We start from the raw sequence: 25,213 nt of genomic DNA on the forward strand, positions 1-25,213 counted from the left end.
GCGTGTGGTTCACGGCGCATGCGAGTTGTTGCACAGTTTGTGTTTGTCCCTGAAATCCAGGCACCGTGTAGCAGACAATGTTTTGCTAGGTTTAAAGTTGTCTATCTGTCAAATGTTGTTGAAAGTGTAGTATTGTAGTCATTAAGCATAATCGGAAATATATAACCTACCATAATGGTAAGAAATTAAGAGCTTTAGTAGGTGCATATGCAGGCAGCAGGCTTTGTTTATGTTTTGGTTTGTGGTCGTGTCAGTTTTCCAGTATGTTTACATTCGACATGACACTTTCTCCCTGACCTTTTCTTCCAAGTTTACTCAAATTGTTCATCTCTTGTTTCATAAAACTTAGTCTGATACTAACAGAAAACTTTAAGGCATGAAATAACATCTTGTTATCACTGTTAAAAGTAATTTCTGGAGTAGACAGGAGTTTAATGAAAGTTGGAATCTTGCCAAAAATATCATGCAACATCAGCTGTTCTCAGTCGTCCTGTTTGATCCAATATTCTCAAGAAATTTGTTCGAAAGTAAGAATAGGCTCTAATACATTGTACATGTACACATTGTATGTGATAACACAAAATTGTTGAAAATTAACAGTGGTTTAAGAAATCGATTCAACAGAACTGTTTTTTGGGAGTTCCAATCTTCTCTGTCTATAGAAATGTTAGTTCTAAAGTCCAATTCCCATATTTTTAGAAATAATTTTCCCTTTCTGTTGAAGGTGTAACAATTCCACTCTGCCACATCCGATACAAATCTCGATTATTGATAAGTTTCACAGACAGTTCTTGTTTTTTTCTATTGTATTTCAACAAATTATTAAAAGAAAATATGACGCATGCATTGTAGTTACATCCATGGGAAATGACCAGCCTTTATCCCTAAGCTTAAGTGCTCTACAATCTTTGAGCGTGACGAAGAATATTTCGAACTTTCATTATTCCATAATTAACATCCAGTTTAGATAAATAAGGAATTGGATTAGATTTGCTAAAATGGTTTAGGTATGTATATTTGGGTCCTAACTAAAGATAGTGATACACTTTAAGTTTATTACCCCTTTCTTTTCATAAAGTTACAACTCGTTGGTATTTAACTAAGTTCCTGTTCATGATTGAATACTCACAAGATGCATACATTAGAAAAATCTTACTAGAACTCTGTTTTACTTACATAAAGGTGACATAAAAGTGCTTAAACTAAGGCTGTGCAGAATCAGGGGACTTTTAAATTTTTTGATGTTCACAAATGTAGAGCCAATGAATGTCTTTTTTTTCTGTAAACTTTCATGTTTTGTTTTGGTTATACAATATATAAACATGTACATATACTTGCAGTTAATGTTTGGTTTTCTTTTTTCTAGGATCCACTCGAGCCAGGTTTGTATATAACAAATTGCTATAGTTGAGTAGCAGTGGACATGGTAACATATTTAGTTATGGATCTTATGTTCAGTACTTTCCATACCTTATATCATATAATAAGCTATTTATAACAATATAGTAGTGTTATACACACGCATATCACATTTTCTAAGTCAAGAGGGAAATACTGTATATACAAATGTACATTAATTAAAAAATAAAGCTAAACTTTGAAATTTAACTCGGATGTTATTGGATGTAAAGATTAATATTTTTTAATGCAGACAGCACTATTGACACCCAAAGTTTTTATTATGATTTTTCTAATTCTCAAGGGAATCCAGTAGTCAGCAGTTGAAAATGGATAAACATCAGCAAATGAAAGCCAAATGCAAGTTGCATGATGTACAGTATATGTACATGTACATATTTGACAATTGACATAGAAAATAACGAATAATTCCTTAAAGCATATATAGAGAACAAAATTTATTGTGAACTTCTGACTCTCACCTTCAAACAATTCATGTTAACAGATTTGTTGGTTACTTTGTAGATTGGGGTGGATGGAGTTCCATTACTGATGCTGGTGAATCCAACATGTCTGTTGATTCATTTCAAAAGCAGGAAGATTCTAATATGAGTTTGGGTGATTCCAAGTCTGATTCTGTTTATGGTGATAGTAATGTTGGGGTATGTTGATGTCAGACGCACAATACATTTAATTTCAGCTTATAATAAATGTTTCTTTTTTTTCTTCAATTATGACTTTCATAACGTCATTCTAACAAATTTAATGTAACAGTTCATGATTTTACCATAAAACTGAGGAAAAATAGAGGGATGGTGTTAGATAATTAAGAGTCATAAAAATGGAAATTTGATAAGAAGGTCTTTTAGGAATAACAATCAACACTAGTCAGGGCTCACGCTACTGGGCGATTGGGGCGAAAGTCACCCTGAGGTTGCTCACTTTGTCCTCAGACGACGCCAAAAGTGAAGTGAAGTCGTCCTCTCATTTTCAGACTTCGTCCATAAACTGGAATGGTCCTCTGTCTTTTGGCGTTTTTTTATCAAGAGTTATCTTTCTTCCGATAACAATTCAAACAAAAATGGCACCTGTTCAAGACAAAATTGTAAAAATCTTCGAAATCGAAGGAATATTCGGTTACAAGCAATTATTTTAATCACTTTTTCGTTTCAAACATTTCAGACAGGATATGAAATGAACAGTCTTCAATCCAGCTTACAATATTTCATGCTTTATCGTTTTATATTTCATAACAAAACATGCATATTTGTTGTGTGGTCGTCAGTTTTGATTTGTCAATAAAAAATTTTGAACATGATTTTTGATACTCTTGATCAACTTATATCAAGAGACTTGATATTTTGAACAAGAAATCATTATGGATTAAGTGGGATCAGGTAAAAAACAACAAAATCAAAATTCCAACAGAATGTCACTGCTTGAAATTTTCTATTTCAGTGCTGCTAAAAAACCAAAGTAATAGGACAATGCTTTACAAGAAGCTTTGCTATATTCAATCATATATTAATTTTACAGTAATAAATTTGGTGAGGGGTAGAGGTACAGAAATTCAATTTCATTAATATATAATGCAGTCAATCTTTCAGTCAGCAGCCTAGGTGAGCAGGCTGATTTCATTTTGTCCAAAACATTAAGTCACTAACAAATGAATCTTAAAGAAAAAGTAAGATATGTCTGATAAAAGAAAATAAACATATAAAAATGCCTGCTTTTATTGTGTGGATCTTGTAAGTAACATGTAATGAAATAATTTATTTAAAAAAAGCGTCAGTGAATGACACGCATTCACATTCACTTCTCTCCGTTTTTCTCAAGTATCTTGAGCCTTGTTATTTATTGAAAATTTTGACAATTACACATCCCAAAAGGATTTGATTAAAACTGTTTTTTTTAACAGGGAGAGGAGGAGTATTTCTCTGGTCTTGGTATGTATGATGGTTATGACAGTTACCAGGATGGCAGTGGTAGTTCGTCAGAAGAAGGGGATGATGAAGATGATGAAACTTATTATCCAAATACTAAACAGAAAACCCCATATAGGTTTATTAATGGAAAGGATGGCATGGGTTTGTATTAAATTGTTGTATGGTATATACTGTACCTCATTCATGTCATGCACTTAGTGCTCATACTTAGGAAGTAAATATCAGATACATAATACAAAGAATGACGACTAAACTACTGTTAGTACATTAAAACCTGGACTAGCAACCACCTCTTTAGAACAATCTCATGCCTATAGTGACCAGTTTTGTCCCTCCCAGGAAATTTCCCATGGGTTTTAACTCTATATAACAACAACCTGTAAAATGCAATTAAGGGTCATCAAAAACTGTTCCCCCAAACAAAAATCCCGGTATAGAGCGACTTTCTCGTTGCTTGGATGAAACTGGAAGTTGACAGTTTTGGATCTCGTTAAAAATGAGATTACGAATGAAATGGGATTTACAACAGCCAATGAAACAATTCTCATTAATGCCAGTTTTTTATAGTTTGTGAACAAGATAAAGACTAACTAATCCAAAAATTGAGTGAGCAATAATCTTTATTCATGAGTGAATACTGTTTACATAACTGCTGAGGATAATCTACTTCGGAAAATGGCTTCTCTGAAGAGAACAGTGTTAGATCTTAACCAAAATGTTGAAGCTATAAACTTAGACAAAGAGAAGCCTGCAGACAAAGTATTTGGCGTCAAGAATACACTGATAATGAAAACTCAAGGGTTTTAACGACTACGAGAACAATGCCCCTTGATCTCAGGAATGACAGAGGTGAATGAATGGGACTGAAGACATTAGTAATCTTTGTTTGGAGTCAATTTTTAAATCATGAAGTTGCTTATTCATGCATTGTTGTACTTAAAAATACATTATAAAATGTAATAGAAAATAAATGATATGGGAAAATGTAACAAATATAACAGCATATCAGAAATGAAGTATATGTAATGACACAACCCTTGTTTTTGTTTTCAATACTCTACTTAAGGCAAAATATTTTGTTTTGTAAATCTCGATTACCTCTGTATAAAGACCTACTGTGTATAGTGACCTTTTTATCAATGGCCCTTGAAAGGTCATTATAGACAGGTTTAACTGTTGTAGTATTTGGAAATTACTAGTTTCGGACAAGAGTTATAATTCTGATTAATGTCATTTTTCATGGCTGTGTGATGAAAAAAATATTCTTGTTTGGTAATGCAATTTTGTACTGTTAACTTAATTTTTTGAAATATTAAATTATATAGAAAAACTAGTGACTCCTTGAAACATCTATGCATTTCAAAGGTCATAATAAAATTGTTTTATTTTTTTTGCATGTCTGTTTTCATATTTTTTAGCTACCTGTGAGAGATGTGGGTCAGTTGGTATAAAACATGCCTTCTATTCTAAATCCAAAAGATTTTGCAGTCTTTCCTGTTCCAGAAGTTTTGCTACCGCGAAAAGAGAAGGAAAACCACTCACAACATTTGAGAAAATCCCTCAGGTAACACATGATTACCACCAAATGATACAGGCTTTTTATAATATAATAGTGTGGTATTAGAACGATGTCTTGCCATCAGTTTGCAAACTAAATGTGTGGTTGGTTGGAATAAATGAAAAAAAATGACTTGTCAATGAAACATGATTTCTGTACTTCAAAACTATGTACCTTATTTCATGTTTTCTTTTTGTATTAAGTTGAAAAAAATCATTTCATTTTCTCTTTAAACTTCGTTGATAGCTCTTCGAAGTTGGTAGTATGTAGTTCATGATGGAATGTATTTCTTATAAGATTTTGGAAATTTTTAGAAGAAGATGCCAGGAAAGAAAGTAAACATTCCAAGTAAGGTACAACAACCTGTACAGAATGCCTATCCTAAGACAGTTACAAAACATCCAGGTAAATTGTTTAAAACTTAGCTACTGTTGGGTTGTAAATAAAATGAGGAAAACAACAACTCTTACAAGTTAAATCCATTAATTATTGAAATCATTATATTTTGGTGTTCACACATATTCATCTTACAATGGAAAAAGAAAATTTAAGTCACAATATCACTTCATGCATATTCATAAATCTTACCTTAATATGCAAAGACAAACTCAAGTAGAAAGGTCAGTGCTCAATACTAACACCTTCAGGAGTTAGATCTAGGGTAGGGAACATAACTCCTGAATTCAGTTATATGTTTGTATTATATTCAACTTCACCAAAGCCTTTCAAGCTTTCATTTGAAACAGAATGAGATAAGTCCAAAATACTTTGATGCTTACAGTAGATTGATGTAAAATGCTGAATACAAACGTTCCAGTGATTGGTAAGAGTTGTGACTTTTACCCTAGGTCTACCTCGTAAAAAGATAAGAACCAACTAGACCTACACTAAAATCTTTACCCCATAATTTTAAGGCGATGTGAGCATAATGATTGTACATTTAGAAATGTAATTGATCTGGAATAAAAAAAAATTAAGGAACCCTATTTAATATTAACAGTGATTGCCTATTTTATGACAAAGTACCTGAAAAACTTCAAATTTGTAAATACATGTAGATATCAGTGTACATCCATTGATTTCAGTAAAGTTATTGTAAAGGTCTTATTTTATTACAGGTGGAGTGAAAGGTTTTGACTGGGGACCTTACTTAGCACAAACAGGAAGTGAAGGAGCCTCAGTAAGCTGTTTCAAACATGTATGTTCAAATTTATGAATTATTCAAGAACAATAGCCTTTTGAAAGTAAAAACAAAATACTAGTTTAATTTCCTTGTGCGTAATTTGTATTATCAGTTATGCTACCTTTCACAACCTTTGTTTGAATTTGCAGATATGAAATATGAAAACTCTAATGGGCATGAAATTATATTTTGTTTGTTCCTTATAATTCCCTTACCATTGAAGTTAAAAAGTATCAAATTACACCCTCCATTCTGTCCATCCATAACACTTGTGAACACACCAAAATCAGTATGATTGTACAGATTTTACCAAACTTGTTACATGCTTAATCTTTATCTTAATCTTGAATCCTGTTGATTTTCAAATTCTAAAGCAGAGGTGAGACACAACTTTTCACATAGCCATGGGATGTTAAGCTCCACCTCTCCCATGTTTGGTTTTTATTATAATATTTTGACAAATTTTTATTACAGTGTCCTATGTCAGATAACTGGCAAAACATTAACACTGGTATGAAGGTAGAGTTAGAGAACCATCTGTGTGATATACAAGCTTACTGGATAGCAACTGTTGTGAAAGTGTCAGGTACCTATATTATCGGCTTTATTAATTTTATGAATATATTGAAAGTAGGAAGAAACAGAAATTTTAGGAATTGAATATTGTACATTTAAAGGACTTGTGAAAAAAGCATGTAGTAAAAACTACAGATTAACCAACATATAAATAAATTATTGCAGTCTTGTCATGACAAAGCATCATTTAAGTTAGAACCTTCGATTTAGAAGCATTAAAAAGCAGTGACAAATGGATTTTACTTACTGAAAGAACAGAAACAAAAAATTTTCTGACCTTAGAAGCCATAATCTTCTATAATTATTATAGAGATTTTGTATGTGTCAAGTTTGATTTTGTCACACACACACATATTCATATACTCCGTATTCATTTCTTTCTAATTACCAAGTTATTTCACATTTTTTTTCAAAGATAACAGTAGTGAAAAATGAAAGAGGAAATAAAAACTAAATGATAATTGTCTTCAACAATATTGATTAATAAAGTAAAAACAAGACACCCAAGATTCTAATGCAAAGTTTTTCTGTGTTAAAAATTCCCAATTTAATGCTCAGGGGGCCAATTTGAAAAAGGCTGGAATTATCCATGAGTCCTGCCATAGTAATTAATTTTTGTAATTGTTTATTCTTATTTTCAATAACTAAGTGAATGCATTTTCATACATTGTATCTTTTCCCAGGTTATAAAGCCTTGATGAGATTTGAAGGATTTGCAAATGAATCCTTGTATGATTTCTGGATTAATTTGTGTACACAAGATGTTCATCCTGTCGGTTGGTGTGCTACTGTTGGGAAACCTCTCGTTCCTCCAAAATGTAAGTTAATTAAGGTAGAAGGTATTTAAAAAAAAGCGAAATACCTATATGTAGATATGATCACTGCAATAGATTTAATAACATTGTAGAAATGAAATTGACCAGGCCTAAGAATGAGTGATCATGAATTTTAATATGACATGCTTCAAAGCTCTTTAGACCACACCACAGTAAAAAAGAAATAAACATTTGACCAACGTTATCTGCAACACATAGACTGCATGTGTTCAAAAATATGAAGAAATTAGTCCTATCAGAAACAAAATAAATCGCAGGAACTCCATTTCATCATTGTTTTACCACAGCCTGGCAATTAATGTCATTATTGAATCCCTCACTATAGCTCAAGGTAAAACAGTGCAATAATTGGTCGGCCAATGGTAAAACGGTGATAGAATGGAGTGATTTATTTTTTAATGAGTTCTTGGTTATTTTTTCTATATAATATTGTCTCAATGTGCTTCTGGCAAATTAATAACTTTAAGCATTAGTGACATTAAAAGCACCTGTTCTAAAGTATTGTAACTCTTGACTAATGACGTTTGAGATTGAAAACCAAATGTGAAAAAAATGAAATTATTTTACTTGAAAAGTCTATAAATCACTGCAATCTGTATAATATGATATAATGCTAATTGATAAGAGGCTGACATATTTAGTGATGTCTTAGTTTATGTCCTATGCTTGTTAATGTATGTATAATTTTACAAGGATGAGTATTACTTGTAATTTTGACTTATACTTAATATATTTGCATGCATTTGTTTGTGACAGGTATTCAGAACAAGTACTTTGACTGGAAGGAATATCTGGTAAAAAGACTTACTGGTGCTAGAACTTTACCCAGTAATTTCTATAATAAGGTGGGTACATTTATTTTATTATACCCTTTAAAACAGTCAAAATGTCTGCAGCTGTTTCCAGAATACTGGATATTTTCTAGTCTGGACATATTACAGTATGCCAGTGTCTGTCCAACTGTTTTTTTTTTCACACTTCACACTGGCAGCATTTTTTATGTAACTATGATGATTTTTTGGTTTCTGTTGTTGTGAGCTTCCTTTTTATAGATTTTCAATTTTTAGTTTTTGAGTCATGAACTTCATTTGTACACAAATTGGATGATTTTAAGTTTTCTGGCTGCCACTCAAAACTCCTTGCAGTAATGTCAATAAAACTTTGGTGACTTAATTACATATATTGATGTATGTTTAAATTTCCAATTTTAGTATTTAGAGTTATGGGACTTTGTTCATTAAAAAGGGTATTTCAGTTTCTGGACCATCATCCAGTAGTGGTTGCATTTTCAACAAACTTTTAAAAAACAGTATTACTATTGGTGTTAGCTCCCTTGTCAGCTATTATATATTTCTGATTTTCTGTTTAAGTTTTTAAACTGTATTTATAAGAAGGGGGTTTTCCCATAATTACACAGTAACTTGAAAATGCTTTGAGCAATTTTCATGAAACTTTTTTGTATCGTTTTTTTTTTTCTTTTAATTAATGTAAGCTTCTTTTCTCTTATTATAAGTTCTATGGTAAACATTTAATCGCAATAAAAATTCAGAGCTATATGACATCTGTGGGTGTATCAAGCTGTGATCCATGAAGCATTTTATTCTTTTGTCGTCATGTACAGTCTCCAGTGCATAATATTTTTTGCAAAATGTAAAGCAGTAAAAAGAAATAAAAAAATACAACACCTTGATAGCAATTTGAAACTGAAGTTTCTTAAACTTCCAATATAAACTAAGGGAGGTAATTCTAAATCTTAACTAAAAATGCATGAAAAGGCTAAAAGTATGATAAATAAGGTGTTTGTTCAATTACAAGATGTAAAAGCTTTTTTACCTACATATTAGAAGACAATTGAAGAGATACTTAAACATTTACTGCACTAGCATTCTGATTCCTCAGTTTCAGATACACATAGTTTATTAAATGGTATAAAATTGCTATCTGTTTTCAGGTTGTAGAGAGTATAAATGACATTCCAATAAAGAAAGGTATGCAGTTAGAGGTAGTAGATAAGATGTGTGTCTCTGCTATGAAGGTTGCTAAGGTCCAAGAAGTTGTTGGTGGCAGACTCAGGCTACATTATGTTGATACAAAGGTAATAAAAAAGAACAGATATTGTAAAGCACCATTATGTAACCTAATTACAAAGTTGTAAATACTTTTAATTTAAGAGATCAACAAAAGGTCTTCAACAAGTGTAAATTCGCATTTAAGTAAGCTCTGAAAGGTTCTGACAAAAAAAATAATAAAATTCACTGTAACATAATGGCACTTTATTGAAATAAAACTAAGATGTAAATTAATGATACAAAGACCCATTAATGACCAACATCTGACTAAGGACAGGCACATGTCTTAGGTGGGGTTAAATCAGATCTATAGCTATCTAAGGCTTCACTGGGTTGAGTGAATATATAATTTTGTTACTTTATGTTTTTTGCCTGATCTTGTCAAAGTGATCTTTCATTTGCACATACGTGATAGAGTTGCTTATGAATTTTTTTAGAAACTTTTTTTAGCAAAAGGAACAGAAAAACAGGATACTATTTTTCGTGGTGTACCAATTTTCTTGGTTTCCATGGGAACGCCAAACCACGAAATTTGGTTCCCAACAAATAGTAGATTCCCATTGATGTGTATACTGAAAACTTCAAAACCACGAATTCAAGAATCAACAAACTTGTGTTTCTTTCCTGATCCATGAATTAAAGTACTTTCAAAGTACATGTAAGAAAACAATTAGTATTTATTCAAAAGACAAAAAAACATAATAAAATTCCTTATTAAAATTTCTTGTTCACATTGTCTATCTTTATACTGCTTATTTTGACCCCTGTTGCTTGTAAAACATTTGCTGTTTATTTATTGTAAGATTAAGAAGAAAGTTTGATTAAAACATAAGTGCTAGAATGATATGTTTTAGGATGAGATAGATGAGTTTTGGTGTCATATGAGGTCACCACTTGTACACCCAGTAGGATGGTCACAGACAACCGGACACAAACTTCATGCCACACAAGGTAAAATTTCAAATTTTCTCATTTATTGTTAGTAGGTTAGTCATAGCTCTTAGTACTTATATTTGTGGTAAGTTAAATATTTTACTGGAGTTTCCATTCTAATTTATTACTAATTTTCATATCAGTGGACAGAATTCATGCGTAACTAATTTATACTCCAATGTTTTGAACTTATGAGGTTTTTTTGTTTAAAAAATTATCATTAAAATTAAATGAAAAATATATTTGAATCAGATTACAGGACCAAGTGTTTGAATAAAGTCACCATGGAGAAGTATGACATGGAAGATGTTACTCCAGAAATGTTTGATAAGGTATTACAACAAAAGTTTAGATCAGGAATTTTAAAATTATGCCAGAATTTACTTTTACAATTCTTTTTAGCTCACCTGGTTCAATGTGATCTTAACTTGGTATAAATGTTCCTAAGGGTATTCTGCATAGAACTGAAGTTGGGTTTTCTGATCCATCAAAAAACATGGCCACTGTTACTAAATATAGAATATAGGGTCCAGCAGTAGTTTTTCGCATTTATCTCCATAACTATTAGGTTGAGCAAAATTCTTTCAATAGCTGAAATGATCCTTATTATTAGGACTACAAATCCTCGGGGATAAAAAGTTGTCGGATGATTCTTATAAGAGTTATTGCCCTTGAAAGGGGAAAATTTTTATTTTTTTTTATTTTTATTTTTTTTACAGTTTTCAGCCAATATCTTGAAAATTATGATAGATAGAAACTTCCAATTGCTGAAATGATCCTTATGATAAGTCCTATCAAAGTTTTAAGTCAAAATTGTCAGACAACTTCTTGTTTGATTTATTGTCCTTGAAGACAAAATTCAACCAGGTGAGCGATTCGGGCTCCTGAGAGCCTCTTGTTTACTTCAATTTTGCTTACTTTTTTTTTTATTACTTGACATATGCCTATTTATTTCATGATAAAGTAAATGCTAATAACAGTCCTTCTCAATCTTACCCAGCTTATGGCCTGCTGAGTCATGGACTGCCAATTATATCCAGTCGTTTCCTTTCATTCTCAGCTGAAGTAGTGCACTTAATTATACATAGTACTGTACATACATCTAAGTTTTTATCATATTTAAATCTAAATTAAGATCTTCCAAAAATGATGTTGGTTGAGGTTTCACTATCATATCATTGATACAGAATGTTGTATAATAATTAACACTAAAATAATAAACACTTAATACTTCCTCTTTCTTTTACAGAAAAAAGAGCCTCCACATGGAGCAAAATTTCAGGAAGGAATGAAGTTGGAGGCAATAGATCCACTTAACTTATCTGCCATTTGTGTTGCAACAGTGATGAAGGTAAAGTGATTTGTACATTTACTGTGAAACTTCTTTTAGTTTTTTTTCAGCCTCTTAACATAAACCATATTTTGGTTTGTATTATGTGCACATTTTTACATAGAAATTATTTCCACAGCATGGGGGTGCGTATTATACATCAATACATAAGAATTGGCCTCAAAATTAAAGATTTTGGTACGTGAAAATAAACAAACCGGAAGTGAAATGTTACTGAAAGAAATTTTATCTAATCATCAAATACATATTTAAGTATTAAATTTTTAGTGATATTTGCTTCAAACCATGTTCAAATGACTAAAAAAGATGTTTCAAACAAAGGTTGTACAATATTTCCTTCTTAGAAAGCATGGTTTGAAATTGATGTGAAACCTTGAAGACCAAAAAGTAACTAATTACTTTAATTATCAAATGCTTTAAAAGCTGAAAATAATTATTCTATACTTACTTTGATTATTTCTGACAATTTTCTTTTTTAAAAGTATGTTTTAAATGATAAATTGTGAAATTTGAGTTACAACCAAAACTGGAAATGTCCGATTTTCCCGACTTTCGATTTCGTTTTATAAGCCATTTCATACATCCTGCGTTAATTTTATCATCTTTCGAAATTAAAATTATCCAAATTAAGTAGCTACTGATCATTACATGATGTTTTAGTCTCCATAGAAGTTTCTTTTCTTCGCATTTTCGTATGAAATACCGCATCAAGGTAAATGAATTGACCCATCAAGTGCAAAATATCGTTTGTTTTTTTTTTTTCTTTTCTTAAAAAATTGGACTGCAATCTAAGTATAAAAAATTTTTTTCACATGTTTAGACCTTCAAAATTGCATTGCGCACAATACATAAATGTGCACTATACACACCAAAATACAGTACCAGTGAGATGGACCTTATGGACATTAATATCATTCTGAACTCACAGAAAAAAAACTTTTCCACAGATGTAAGATTTCCTGTAATTGATGAAAGGAGACAGCAACCTGTAAATGATACTTAAATATTTTTTAACTTTGTATTGTGTAAAATAGAAGCAAACCAAAATTAATCATTGCAAAATCCAATATCAGTCATGTTTATCTATCAAAAAATTTCTTTGAAAACTGTTTATACTCCTACACACAAAGTGGCAAGGTGTTATGTGATACCATACATGAAGGTTTGTGTCATTCCCCTGATGGTTTCCAGATGATAACTAAGAAAATATTGAAAAATCTTTTTCAAACTTTGTGTAGTTATTCAGTATCATTAAATACAGACCAAGTTCAAATTTGTGTTACACAAAAGTTGTGGCCATTTTAAATTATTTTTACCCCCCCCCCCATTTTTTTTTTTGTTGATGAAAGATTAAGTTTAAATTTCATTTTCGGTTCTTTTTTCGGTGCCAAATTTTTTCCATTGAATTAGAATTATTTTTTCTTGGAATATGAGTAGGTGAACTTTTTTTAATGGTTAATTAGAGTAATCTTTCATGGAATGCTGAAAGAAGGTTAAAGAGTAATCAAGGGAACCAAGATTCTAGCAGAAATCAAAAGGATATAATCCAAGGATAAAGACCAGACATGGAAAACTGACGAACACAACAAAGAACGTAAAGTAACTAAAGTAATGCATACAAAACTACAAAAGCAAATGAGCAATGACTTCACTAAAAACTTGGAGCATGGACCAGGTGCACCGGTAGGGTAAGCAAAGTAAGTTCTTATGACACAATGGAGACTGGGTAAACATTTGAATTTTGAATTAAATTTGTTGTTCTTATGTGATGATTTGTTATTTAGCATGTGTCGAAGGATATTAAATACAACACCACAAGGTGGTGGTGTATCATTTAATGTTCCATGAAATGCCCTGGTTTTCATCAGTAGATTTACACTTGCTTCAAAAAAGTTCATTAAATATTTTATACAAGCATTATGTCAAGTAGAAATGTCTAATGCCATTAGCATGTTACTTCTTTGGCAGGTTTTAAAGAATAATTATCTGATGATTGGTATAGATGGTTCCATAGCACAAAATGGATCTGACTGGTTCAACTATCATTCTACCTCACCATGTATATTTCCTGTTGGGTTCTGTGAAGTAAATGGAATAGAATTAACACCACCTAGAGGTTTGTTTATCAGAATATAGTTAGTGATTTTGATATATTTACAAATTATTTAATTAAAAGCTTAACAATAAGGTTGATCCATTTCTAAATGCTTCCAGGGCCTGTATCAGGAACAAGTACATTTAATAAAAAATCTATTTTTTTTTGTAGGATATAAAATATACTGCTCTTTAAGTAAGAAATACTGATATACACTTTCAGGTTACAAAGGGCAGTTTAAGTGGTTTGAATACCTTAGGCAGACCAAAGCAGTAGCAGCTCCTGTCAAGTTGTTTGATAAAGTGAGTTTTTTTTCAACTTCTATTTATTATCCTAAATATTAAGTTTTTTTTTATATAAAAATAATTAAGTGACATTGTTGTTTTATGCTTACTTTTATACCATTTTATTCATACGAGAATATTTTTTTTCTCAATTTGTTTTAAATAATTGAAATTTTAGAATTGAATGAATAATGGAGTTAATGTTCTTGTTTCCTGATTCGATTAAGTAGAAATTGTGTGCAAAATTCATCAATTTAGTTTGTAAACTGAATTACTTATCATTATATTTGTTTATTAGGAAATTCCTAAACATGGATTTAAACCAGGAATGAAGGTGGAAGCAGTTGATTTAATGGAACCTAGGTATTATTTGTATTTTTATTTTGTAGTCAAAATCTGCTATAAAGCAGACAATTTTGATGGCTGCCAAATTTTGATGTCTTTTTTTTTATTTTTTTTTTTAATCAAAACGGGTATTAAAATTATAGGTCTTTCATTTTTGCATCCCAAAATTTGTGAAATATATATACAATACATATTCAGTGTCCTAGCATATCAGAAATATGGGTATGAGGCTGAGAAACAGTGGTTTCGCGAGGCTGGGCCAAGTGATTTACCCCCGTTTCGCGCCGAGTAACCCATATTTCCGATACGCTAGGACACTGGTTTTGTATTGTGTTTATCCTGCAAGTAAAAAAAATATTGGTTTTAGTCTATTATTCTGTGTTAAATCACCTTTTTATGTGGTATATAAAAAATACCCTTATTACACCTCTATTGACGCTGCACAGAGTAATATGTGAGCGACAGCAAGTTTGCCCATTCATTTTTAACTAATACATTTGGGAGAAAATGCTTTCTGTATTTGTAATCTAAGTATTTTTATAAATGTAAAGTTTTTATAAAAAATATTTCCTTTGTGATTTAATGTCGAAAAATGATCCTTCTACAACACTACGGTTTCGGGGCTGAGGTATTCCCTTTTTTTGCATAACCAGCAATGCACTTAAATGAAGAAAATGTTGACAATGGGCGCTGAAGTGAGTTTGTGAATTTATAATCTATTTTGAATTTGATATCATGAAAATCACATATCACAATAATATAAATGAAAAAGTAACTGTTTTATACCTGGATAAAAATGTCATCAAGTCTTTTCAAACACTTTTACTGTATCATTACTTCACGAAATAAAATGTATGATTGATTTTCTCAGCGACATCAACACAGAGGTGGCCATATTGTTTACAGTTTCCAAGGCTAAAAATAATTGCCCAATATCGATTTACAATATTGGACATGCAATATTGGCAGAAAATGCGTCCTTTGCAGGATAAATGGAATTAATGTAGCAAGATGATATTTTTGTGCTTTCAATATGGCAAAAATAGCCTGTTTTGTTATTTATACATATTTATTAGTATTCCAGACATCAGTAAATATTTCATTTGTGTGTGGATAATCTGACTCATTCAAAATCTCTTGTTGTATGTCATTATTGGATTCTTTAATACCATTGTGAAATAAATTTTAATGGAAAAGATAGAGAATATTGGTCGTTATGTCAAGTAAAATGTAAAGACTTAATGAAAGCAATAAGCAAAGACTTGTTAAGGTTTGATTAGCCTTAACTTTAAATTGATTTCAGGTTAATCTGTGTTGCCACCATTGGTAGAGTAGTTGGTAGACTGTTAAGAATTCACTTTGATGGTTGGGAGACATCATATGACCAGTGGGTAGACTGTGAAACTGCTGACCTTTACCCTGTAGGGTGGTGTGAGGTCATGAACTACAGCTTAGAGGGACCTAGAGTTAAAAGTAAGTTAATGCTTGGGTTATGTATTATTCAATGAAACATACGTGTTGGATTTTAATTCCTATGTCTTGTCTTGTTTCTTGGTTGTGAAAAAAATTTGATTAGGAAAATGAATATAAAAAAAGAATTTATTCATATTGAAATTACTTTAATGTTTCAGTGCCATGTTAATGTAGCATTTTTCATTTTAGCAAAATAGTGTTAGAAAAATGACAAATGACATTAATATTTAAATTTTGTCTCTTGTATTGAATTCCTTTTCCTTTTAAAGTTGAACAACCCTCCCCAGTTCATACTGTACCAAAACTACATAAAGAACCATTTAATAAGAAAAGGAAAGGCAAAACACAGATTTATAAAGGTCCAAGAAAGAGTGAGTAGTATTTATTTATGTAGGGTAATAGATGTGATCATATGAATATCTGCAAAAAATATTGAAACATTGAAATAAAAGGACTGGTCAATTCAGAGACATGAAAGTCCAGAGAATCAAAACAGGAAATATCAAAATAAAACGACAATCATAGATGTCAAGGTCATGGTCTACAATTGAAAATGAGAAACAGAGGTGATCTACATACACAATGTAGACAACAGAATGAAATACACCTGAAGATAAGGAAAGGGAGCAAACAATTAAATAAAGCACTCAACAATATAAACTGCCACAGGAAATTTGGAGTGACATTAGGTACTATTGATTGTTCTGCTTTGTCAGTGACATTTGTCATATTATTGTAAGTTAGTAAATTCTACTAAGATTTAAGTTTGGTGGTTTGTCAACGTGGTTTGACATAAAACGTGATAAACTGATGACAATGTGATAAAAGTGTGGAATTTGACCAGTCAACCTTTGGTTTATCTAACTTCTGATTGTTTTCATTTACTTGGTAGTTTCAAAAAAATTTCCACAAATTCTTTCCTGATTTAAAATTTTGAACTGTCAGATCACTTGAAATTAAAGATTTGAAGGTAATCTCCATTAGATATTTTCTTATTAAACTGAGATCTGGTCATATAGTGCCATACATGATAGGCCAACCAACCAATGGCATGAACTTCAAGATTTAAACATAGGTTTATTTTCTTGTTTTATTTGTTAATCTTGACTCACATAGTAACACAGAATATCAACTCAAAAGTTGTTCACAGATTGTAATGTTTTGTAAAGTAAGGTCAAACAAATAGTAGTCTTTATTTCCTGCTACCAGCCAAAAAAAAAGGAGGAGGCAGGTTAATAGGGAAACAATCTAAACTTTAACACTGCTCAAACCAAAAGAGTTCATGTAATGTTTATGGTAGGCACCAAACAAATTGGTTAGGTAGGGTAGCAGAAAACAGATATATTTTTTTGTTTTTTGCCTAAATAAATATCAGTGAAACTTTATTTTACAGAGAGAAAGCCTAAATATTCACCAACAAGTCTTCCCTTGGGTGAGCTGAGCAACGTCAAAACAGAAAGCAATAGTTCATTTTCATCTCATAACGAAAGCACCATTAAAGGTAAAACTAATTAATTTGTACACATTGTGGGATAGTACTACACTTAGCCTTTTAATCACTTTAATTTAACAGTTTTTATGATGTTTAAAAATTATTTTTGAAAAAAGTCTTTTAAATCTCACTGGGCTAATTAGAAGTTGTGTCTTCAGTATGCGTGTTGTCTAGGGCTGCGAGAGGTGACATTTTTCAATGGACTCAATATATGTTTGTATTGATCTTGGAATTCTATTCCAACAGTCTCACGTCTTTCCCTTTACAGTTTTGGAATGTTCATTAGTCTTAATTGCAATGTAGATAATGGATCCTTAATTAGAAAAAAAAGCATTTGAATGATTTTAAATTTTGTTTGAACTTTTTTTTTAATAATAGCGGCTACAGGTTAAGATATGGAAACAATGCCAAATTGAGGAAAAGGACATGTTGCATTTCCTGTTCAGGGATGACCCTTTGCAATCACAGAAAGCTGTACCTTGCAAAGCATTTTAATTATTGATATATTAATTACAAAATGAAAATCAGTAATATATAAAAACTTAAAATAAGTAAAAAAAAAAAAGACTGCTAAAAAAACTAAAGCACTTGCAATGTGAACTCCCACAAATAAACAAGTAGTGACATCTGGAAGAGTTATCAAAGGAACCAAGATTCAATAAAAAATCAATATAGTAAAATCCAAGAATTACAAATACAAAAAAAAAAAACAGAAGCAAATTAGCTACTCTTGACTCCACGTGACCAAATGCAGAGAGCATGGACTATGTGCACTTGTTGGGTAAGCATCCTCAGAAACACCCACTGAGTTGCCTACTAAATGTTAAGTCAAGGTTAGACAAAAGAGGAAATGGTAGGCATATCCTTCTCTGAAAGTGGCATCTATAAAATAGCATGTGAATACAATCTGGTAAGCTTAAAGTTCGGTATAGGATGCAAAATCTAGCAGAAGATATTATGTCTGGTCTGTGAGCTAAAAACTTGATATCAGTCAATTGAATTCGGATGAAATTTCTGTAATTGTGATTATTCACTTGTCTAAGATTACTTGATTAAGGCTGATTTAGCACCTGCAATATATTGTTGTTATTTTGCAGTTAAAACTGAAGTAGATGATCCAGATTATCCACCTTTGTTGAGGCCACATCTGACAGATGATACCAAATCTTTAAACCAAGGCAGCACTGATCTAAAACCTAATGTAACAAAGACAGCATTATCAAACTTGTTATTGTCTAAAACAAATTCAGTAACTCCACAAGACAATTCTAAAGTGAGCCAACTTGCCATTAGACAATCCAGCATTCCTCCAGACCAATGGAATGTTTCTGATGTGTGTTATTTCCTTAAAGTTCATGACTGTGCATCATACTGGGAAAGTTTTGTTAAAAGTGTAAGTATTTAGAATTATGTAGGCAAATAATACATCAACAAAAAAAACAATGTCTTACTGTTTAAAAAGTAAGAATCAGGCAGTGGGTGAAACATGGTATAAAAGAAAACACCATTTTGATAGTTTAATTTGACTATTTCACCATCAGAATCAAGGAAAACAGACAAGATTTTCCATATTGTGCTGGCCCATTGTATTACAGTTTCATTGAAATGTACTGAAAAAGAACATTTCAAGGGCAGACAGCTCTGTCAAAAACCTCATTTTTCTAACACTATTTGAAAAATTTCTGAGCAAAGCCAGTGATGCAGAGATTAAAAAACAGTCTTTTCAAATAGAGAAAGTATCCTTAAGTGATACTCCATTGTCAGATCAGTTGGGTTTTGCCATGCATATTTCTGATTTTTCCCATTTTGAGACATTAAACTGTTCATTCCTAAGCAACAATGCTTTACTTAACTTTTTGCTTGATATGAAGATATAAAAAATAATTTGTGGAGGTTGTAGAGTTGTACTTATTTTAACATGGGTATGGCATTTATATTCAATTATTTAACACCAAGCAATAGCCAACCCCATGTTAAAATAAGTACAAATCTACCCTTGGAAGGAATTAATTCTTTTCTAACATGACAAATACGGTAATTTTTGTGGCAAAAATTTTGCTACCTATAGCCAAAATAACAGCGGTTTCATTTAACCTATAGAAGTTGTATATTTATGTCATCATGTGTGTTAAATGTGTGTATTTATATAATTGATTTCAATTAATTAACCTCTCAGCCAATAAATCATCGCGTAAACATTTTTAAATGAGTATTTTGTCTTGAAGCAACAGTGAAAGAAAAGAGACAGTGCGCTGGTGCCAAAGGTGGGGTTGTACTGACATACTGTTTGACGATATGAAGACGTCGTATTAGAATTGGTTTTAAAATATTCAATTAGAAATTTGAATATTATATTTATTTTCATTTTTATTGTCATTGCAGAATATTGATGGGAGAAAACTGCTAGAACTCAACAAGGACCAGATTGTAAAGTTAACTGGAATGAAAGTTGGTGCTTCCATAAAAATCTCTGAAATGATTGATCAGTTGAAAACCAGAGTGGAGAAGTCTTAGTACTGACTTGTAGAGATGTATATAAGAATTCACAGTAGTGCCATTATTGTACATAAGATTCTATGAAGAAGTGATTCTGCTGGGTACTGGTCATACATGTACATTTTCCAATCTGTTTCTTAAAAAGTAAATAAGATTTAGAAATTGGTTTATTTTTATACCCCTAACAACAAGTTGGGAAAGTTTGGTTTTTTTTTTAGCCTCTCTGTTTGTCAGTCATGATAGGTTGTCAATTGGAAAAAGCCTCCAATATTTTTACTGATTGCCTTAATATTTAGGTGAATTGAGTAGTATAAGTTTAGATGGGATCTAATTTCACAGAACCACTTTTGGGGTATTTGGTCTGGTCTTTTCTAAAGAGTACAGATTTAATTATAGATGTTAACAAGAAATATTGGTATGAATTATGAAATGTAGATTAAACAAGACTGACCTTGGTCCAGCAGAATCACTGAAAAGCAACACATACATTTTTGTATACTTTTCTACAGGTGCTATTTACCATGATTTTAAGAACTGAAGTTTTTTTTCCAATCATTGTTTTAATTTGTTTCACGATCAAGCTGTCACTATTTGTTTGAGGTTCAGTTGAACACTTTTTTTGTATTGTTTACTGTTTTGTCTTTGATGTTCTGTATTTTTATTAAGAAATTATCTACCATTGTAGACACTTTATTGAATAAACTTAAAGCTTGAAACTTACTTGCAAGCACATATATTGAGGATTTTCATAAGAAAGAGATGATCTTCATTTGATGACTAATACTTTATGAACTGCAGAGCTGCCAACCCTTAATATTTTCGGGTAAGTCTGCCGATTTTGGCCATTGAAATATGCTGTACAAATTAATCTGACATTTCTGATTTCATGGGAAAGAACTGAAAATATAGATCTTTATTACCATCATGACCATTGTTGGTTTTAAAATTAGTAAAAAAGTTGGTTTTTACCAGTAATGACAATAAAAATTTAACCTAATGGATCTCGTGTATAACCTTTATAAAACAAAAATTTCTGCTCACAAAAAATCTTCAGCAGACCCCCAGTCTTACTGTTTTTCAGAAATTTGAGTTGGCAGCTCTGATAATGAACTGAATAATAGAATAAAGGAGTTTAAAAATTTCTACCGGACAATTATTTCCTAAGGTTTTGTTTCTAAGTCTGATATCAGGTTTTAAGCTCCTTCATTCATCTACCATTGTATATGCTATCACACTTGGAATTTTGCTCCTGTATTTTGAGGTACTGCAGACTTGTTTAATCGACTGCATTATTCATTGATAAATATTTATTTACCTCACTTGATATTTAAAAGATTGTAATTAGGATATTTTCCTTTTTTGTACCCTGCCACATGAAGTGGTGAGGTATTTTGTGATACCCTCCAACAAGTTGCAAGTCTGTCCATCTGTCTGTCCCCAACAGTTTCTGGATTATAACTTGAGAATGGACCAGTGATATTTTTAGAAAATTTGCACAGTTATCAAGTACCATTAAATACAGGTTTAGATAATTATTTAGCAAAATTCAAATTGCAGTTTTTAAGTTGGACATTTTGCAATCCCTTACTTTTCACCATTTAATGACTGGATATCACTTAATGTTCCATTAATGCCCTATTTCTTTATTGCTGAGTTTCAATATTTACAAAAGAAAGAGCAATTTCCTTTTACACCTGTATACAAGAATAATTATTAACTGAACCAATTTCGAATTGTACATGAAGAATGTCCAAAATCTGAACAGACTTAACTTTAATCATAAACACCTTGTTATAAAGGAGTATGAAATACTTACAGCTATGTTAGTGATATGGTCAGGGCATTTTGATATTTTACATTATTTTTATTTTTAATGTTTTGATTCAGACAAAATGATAATGTAATGATCACTATTTACATATTGTTATCTTGAAAAAGTCTTTTTTTGTAAAGCCCTTTTTCACGAATTCAAATCAGTTTTTCCCCCAAATCATGATCTTTAAAATAATGTATAACTCTGTAGTTAAAAGGGTGAAAATCATTGAATTAGGATTTCATTAAAACTGGAATTGTGCAATATCACATTTAAGCAACACAGAAAATAAATATGTTTTTAAAAGAAAACTCCTACAGATTTCCATTTCAAAATATTCTAGTGTGAATGGTTTTTATATCCACTTTGTCCATTTCAGTTGCTACCTTTCCTACTATCAGTCACATTTTCTTCTCTTCATTGCTTCTCCCATAATGTTTTGTTTATATTCTCTCTATGTGTAAAATTCTATGGACTTGGAAGGTTTTACATCCATTTATTATGGAACATCATTTTACTGTGTTCATAATATTATTTTATAACAAAGATGGGCCTATAAGGGACATAACCCCTTTTGTTAGCTCACCTAGTTGTAGTCCAGGTTTGCTATTGCTATCACTCGTTGTCCATCGTCATTAACAATTTTTCAAAACTCTTCTTCTCTGACACTTTTTGACCTATTAAAACCAAACTAGGTATGAATGTTTCTTGGGTATCCTGCATGAAATGACATGGGTATTTTTTATCTGTCAAAAAACGTTGCTGCTGTTACTAAAAATGGAACATAGGTGTCAGACATAAGTTTTTCGCATATATCTCCAAAACCGTTAGGTCTAGACCAGTTCTTTCAATTGTTGAAATGATCCTTATTATAAGGCCTACAAAAGTTTTCTGGGATCAAATTTGTCTGACAACTCCTTGTTAGTGTTATTGCTTTGAAAGGTGAAAAATGACATGCTTTTTTATACAGTTTTCAGCCAATATCTTGAAAATATGATGGAAACATTCATTTGTTGAAATGATCCTTATTATAAGGCCTACAAAAGCCTGCACGGATCAAAGTTGTCAGACAACTCCTTGTTAGAGAAGAATGATGTTTTAGCAGTTTTGAGCCAATATCTTGAAATTATAATAGATAGAAACTTTCAATTGATGAAATGATCCTTATGGTATGTTCTAAGGTCTTCTTGAGTCAAATTGGTGGACAATTCCTTGTTAGAGTTGTTGCCCTTGAAAGGGAAAAAATTAACCAGGTGAACAATTCAGCCTCCTGGGAGCCTCTTGATTTATTCCACAAAATTGTTTGCATACAGAACATGTGCGCTTAAAATTATATTATTGATCTGTATCCGAGGTTTTGAGCCTGTAATCTTTCTCATAATGTCTTATGTTTTACCAGAAATCGTTTGGTAATTAAAACATACAGAAAGTATAGTGTTTTATTAATTAAATATGTGCAATGTTTTATTCCACTAGTTATTTTGTTATGTATTTAAATTTTATTTTCTGTTGCATCACTTTTAACGATGATCTCATTCTTCATCATATTTGTTTGCATTTAAAAGTATTTTTATGTACTAGTATGTTTCCTGATGTTTACAGTATATGTCTGTCTGTCCACATGTTCAAAATTGCATTTAGGATTTTGAATACTCGTACTATGCATGTATTCATTAGGAAATTTTTTTTTCCTGTTTAAAGATTTTCCAATTTTATGTTTAAAGTTGTGGGCTATCACATAGAAAACAGGGTTGCAGACATGTCATCTGTTTTTGAACCACTGTTTGTTGATTTTGTTATTAAAGTGTATTGTAAACTTTTGATAAGTTTTGTACATATGTATCTGAGTAAATGATCATGAGACATGCTGTATTTGCACTGCAATCTTCCTCTCTTTGGCGTTTGAAACTTGACGGCAATATATGGTTTATAATTCTTCAAAGTAGCAGTACAAATTATTAAAGCTAAATGGTTAAGTTAAGAACTAAATTAATGTCATTTGTTAAGAAATTGTATGAAGCAGAATATGAAAATATACCTTGCAGCTTTATATCTGTATACTAACATTCAACAGTTAAACTTGTAAAATGTTTCTATAATAGGGATGTGTCATTCAGTCATAGGTTTTATTGTAACACAGTGTAGCACATTGGGGGATATGAAAGTCATTCCAAAAAGATAGAAATTTTGTAGCATCTTGTTATTTTTACTGTTTTTTTTAAAACAAAAGTTAATGGTTGTTTAATGTAGGCCTTATTTTAATTTCTTGAGTATTTTTTGTTAGTCCTACTCAAGAAAAGATAGCTCCTGAAAAGGCCTGAAGTGGAAAATAATCTATTGTGTGTTTTTTTTTTTTTTTTTGCATTTACAAACATGGTGTAAATAATTCTATGCAATGTTATCAAACAGAAATTCTTTTATCTATACGTGAGCAACCCTTTCCCAAGCTAAATTTTAACCAGCTTAATGTATTTAAAACTAGATCATGAAACATTAAAGAGGTCCGGAAAAGCATGCCATTCTAGATATGCCATGTAATAATTTTATTGGACTAGACCGGCGTTTTAACAGTATTGTACTCTAATAAAAATTAGACCTATTAATTATTCAATACAGACAATGCATGTAGGATCTAACAACACTCCGTTCATCTTTCGTGATTTTGACAAAAACCTGAGGATTCTGAAAAAGTCATCTGAACAGAAAGTAGAATGAACTTTAAATAGATCCTACGTGCAGTGACAAAATGGATCAATTGGTGGGTGTAATTTTAATTAGACTGACATTATTGGAAATTAAAGGAAACATTTATTAGTGGCAGAACTTGATGATATATGCTTTCTTGGTCTTATTTAGTTTTCTGGTTGTTATTCTGCATTCAAATTTGTGTAATTTGTAATCAGTTATAAGCTTTAATATTTCCAAAAATTGTGATAACTTAAATGCTATTCTCAGCTTGGAACTTCATTTTCAATCCTGCTTTATTAATGCAGAATACATTTCAGGTGCTGTTTACTGGTATTTGGTGTCAGATGTAATGCAAGTTAGTTTTTACAACTGGATCTTAGGTTTTGTCAGTGCTATAAAATGACGGTTTAAGAAATTAATTTTATATTTTCATGTTCATACAATATTAAAAAATACAAATTAATTATCTGTTTTTTTTGGGTTTTTTTTTTTTACACCCACATTACAAATAAGTGGTAAGTGTAAATATGAGCTACCTTGTGAGTCAAAATTTTTTCACAAGTTTTTTCCCAGTGGATGGATTTATTATACCCCCGCAAACGAAGTGGTGGTATATAGGTTTCATACCGTCTGTCTGTCCACAACTATTTTCTAAGCAGCTTTCAGCATTATGAAAC

At 31.2% G+C, this 25,213-nt stretch overlaps 1 protein-coding gene across 2 annotated transcripts; it reads left to right on the plus strand.

The window, feature by feature from the left end:
- The first annotated feature begins 12 nt into the window (after positions 1–12).
- On the plus strand, positions 13–24,999 carry LOC148604563 (MBT domain-containing protein 1-like). 2 transcript variants are annotated; one of them, XM_088549666.1, is made up of 23 exons: positions 13–177; positions 853–1,007; positions 1,367–1,382; positions 1,924–2,060; positions 3,317–3,485; positions 4,763–4,908; positions 5,217–5,307; positions 6,021–6,100; positions 6,560–6,671; positions 7,345–7,479; positions 8,254–8,342; positions 9,449–9,592; positions 10,421–10,517; positions 10,752–10,831; positions 11,749–11,850; positions 13,819–13,966; positions 14,168–14,247; positions 14,528–14,592; positions 15,878–16,047; positions 16,317–16,418; positions 17,441–17,548; positions 18,637–18,932; positions 19,922–24,999. In XM_088549666.1, exons 4-23 carry the CDS (start codon positions 1,968–1,970, stop codon positions 20,051–20,053), a joined length of 2,439 nt encoding a protein of 812 aa, XP_088405792.1. In that variant the 5' UTR covers positions 13–177; positions 853–1,007; positions 1,367–1,382; positions 1,924–1,967; the 3' UTR covers positions 20,054–24,999. The 2 variants fall into 2 exon arrangements, with proteins under 2 accessions (XP_088405792.1, XP_088405791.1); XM_088549665.1 differs by lacking the exon at positions 853–1,007.
- Positions 25,000–25,213: the final 214 nt, after the last annotated feature.

This window comes from Perna viridis, chromosome 10 (genome assembly GCF_037379345.1).
Source record: "Perna viridis isolate PV_CMFRI_1.1 ecotype Kerala chromosome 10, ASM3737934v1, whole genome shotgun sequence".
Taxonomy (NCBI): domain Eukaryota; kingdom Metazoa; phylum Mollusca; class Bivalvia; order Mytilida; family Mytilidae; genus Perna; species Perna viridis.

Coding starts and splice junctions, on each gene's coding strand:
- LOC148604563 (XM_088549665.1), top strand. Junction 8,343..9,448: donor CCAGTAATTTCTATAATAAG/GTGGGTACATTT, acceptor ATCTGTTTTCAG/GTTGTAGAGAGTATAAATGA. Junction 14,593..15,877: donor GTTGATTTAATGGAACCTAG/GTATTATTTGTA, acceptor AATTGATTTCAG/GTTAATCTGTGTTGCCACCA.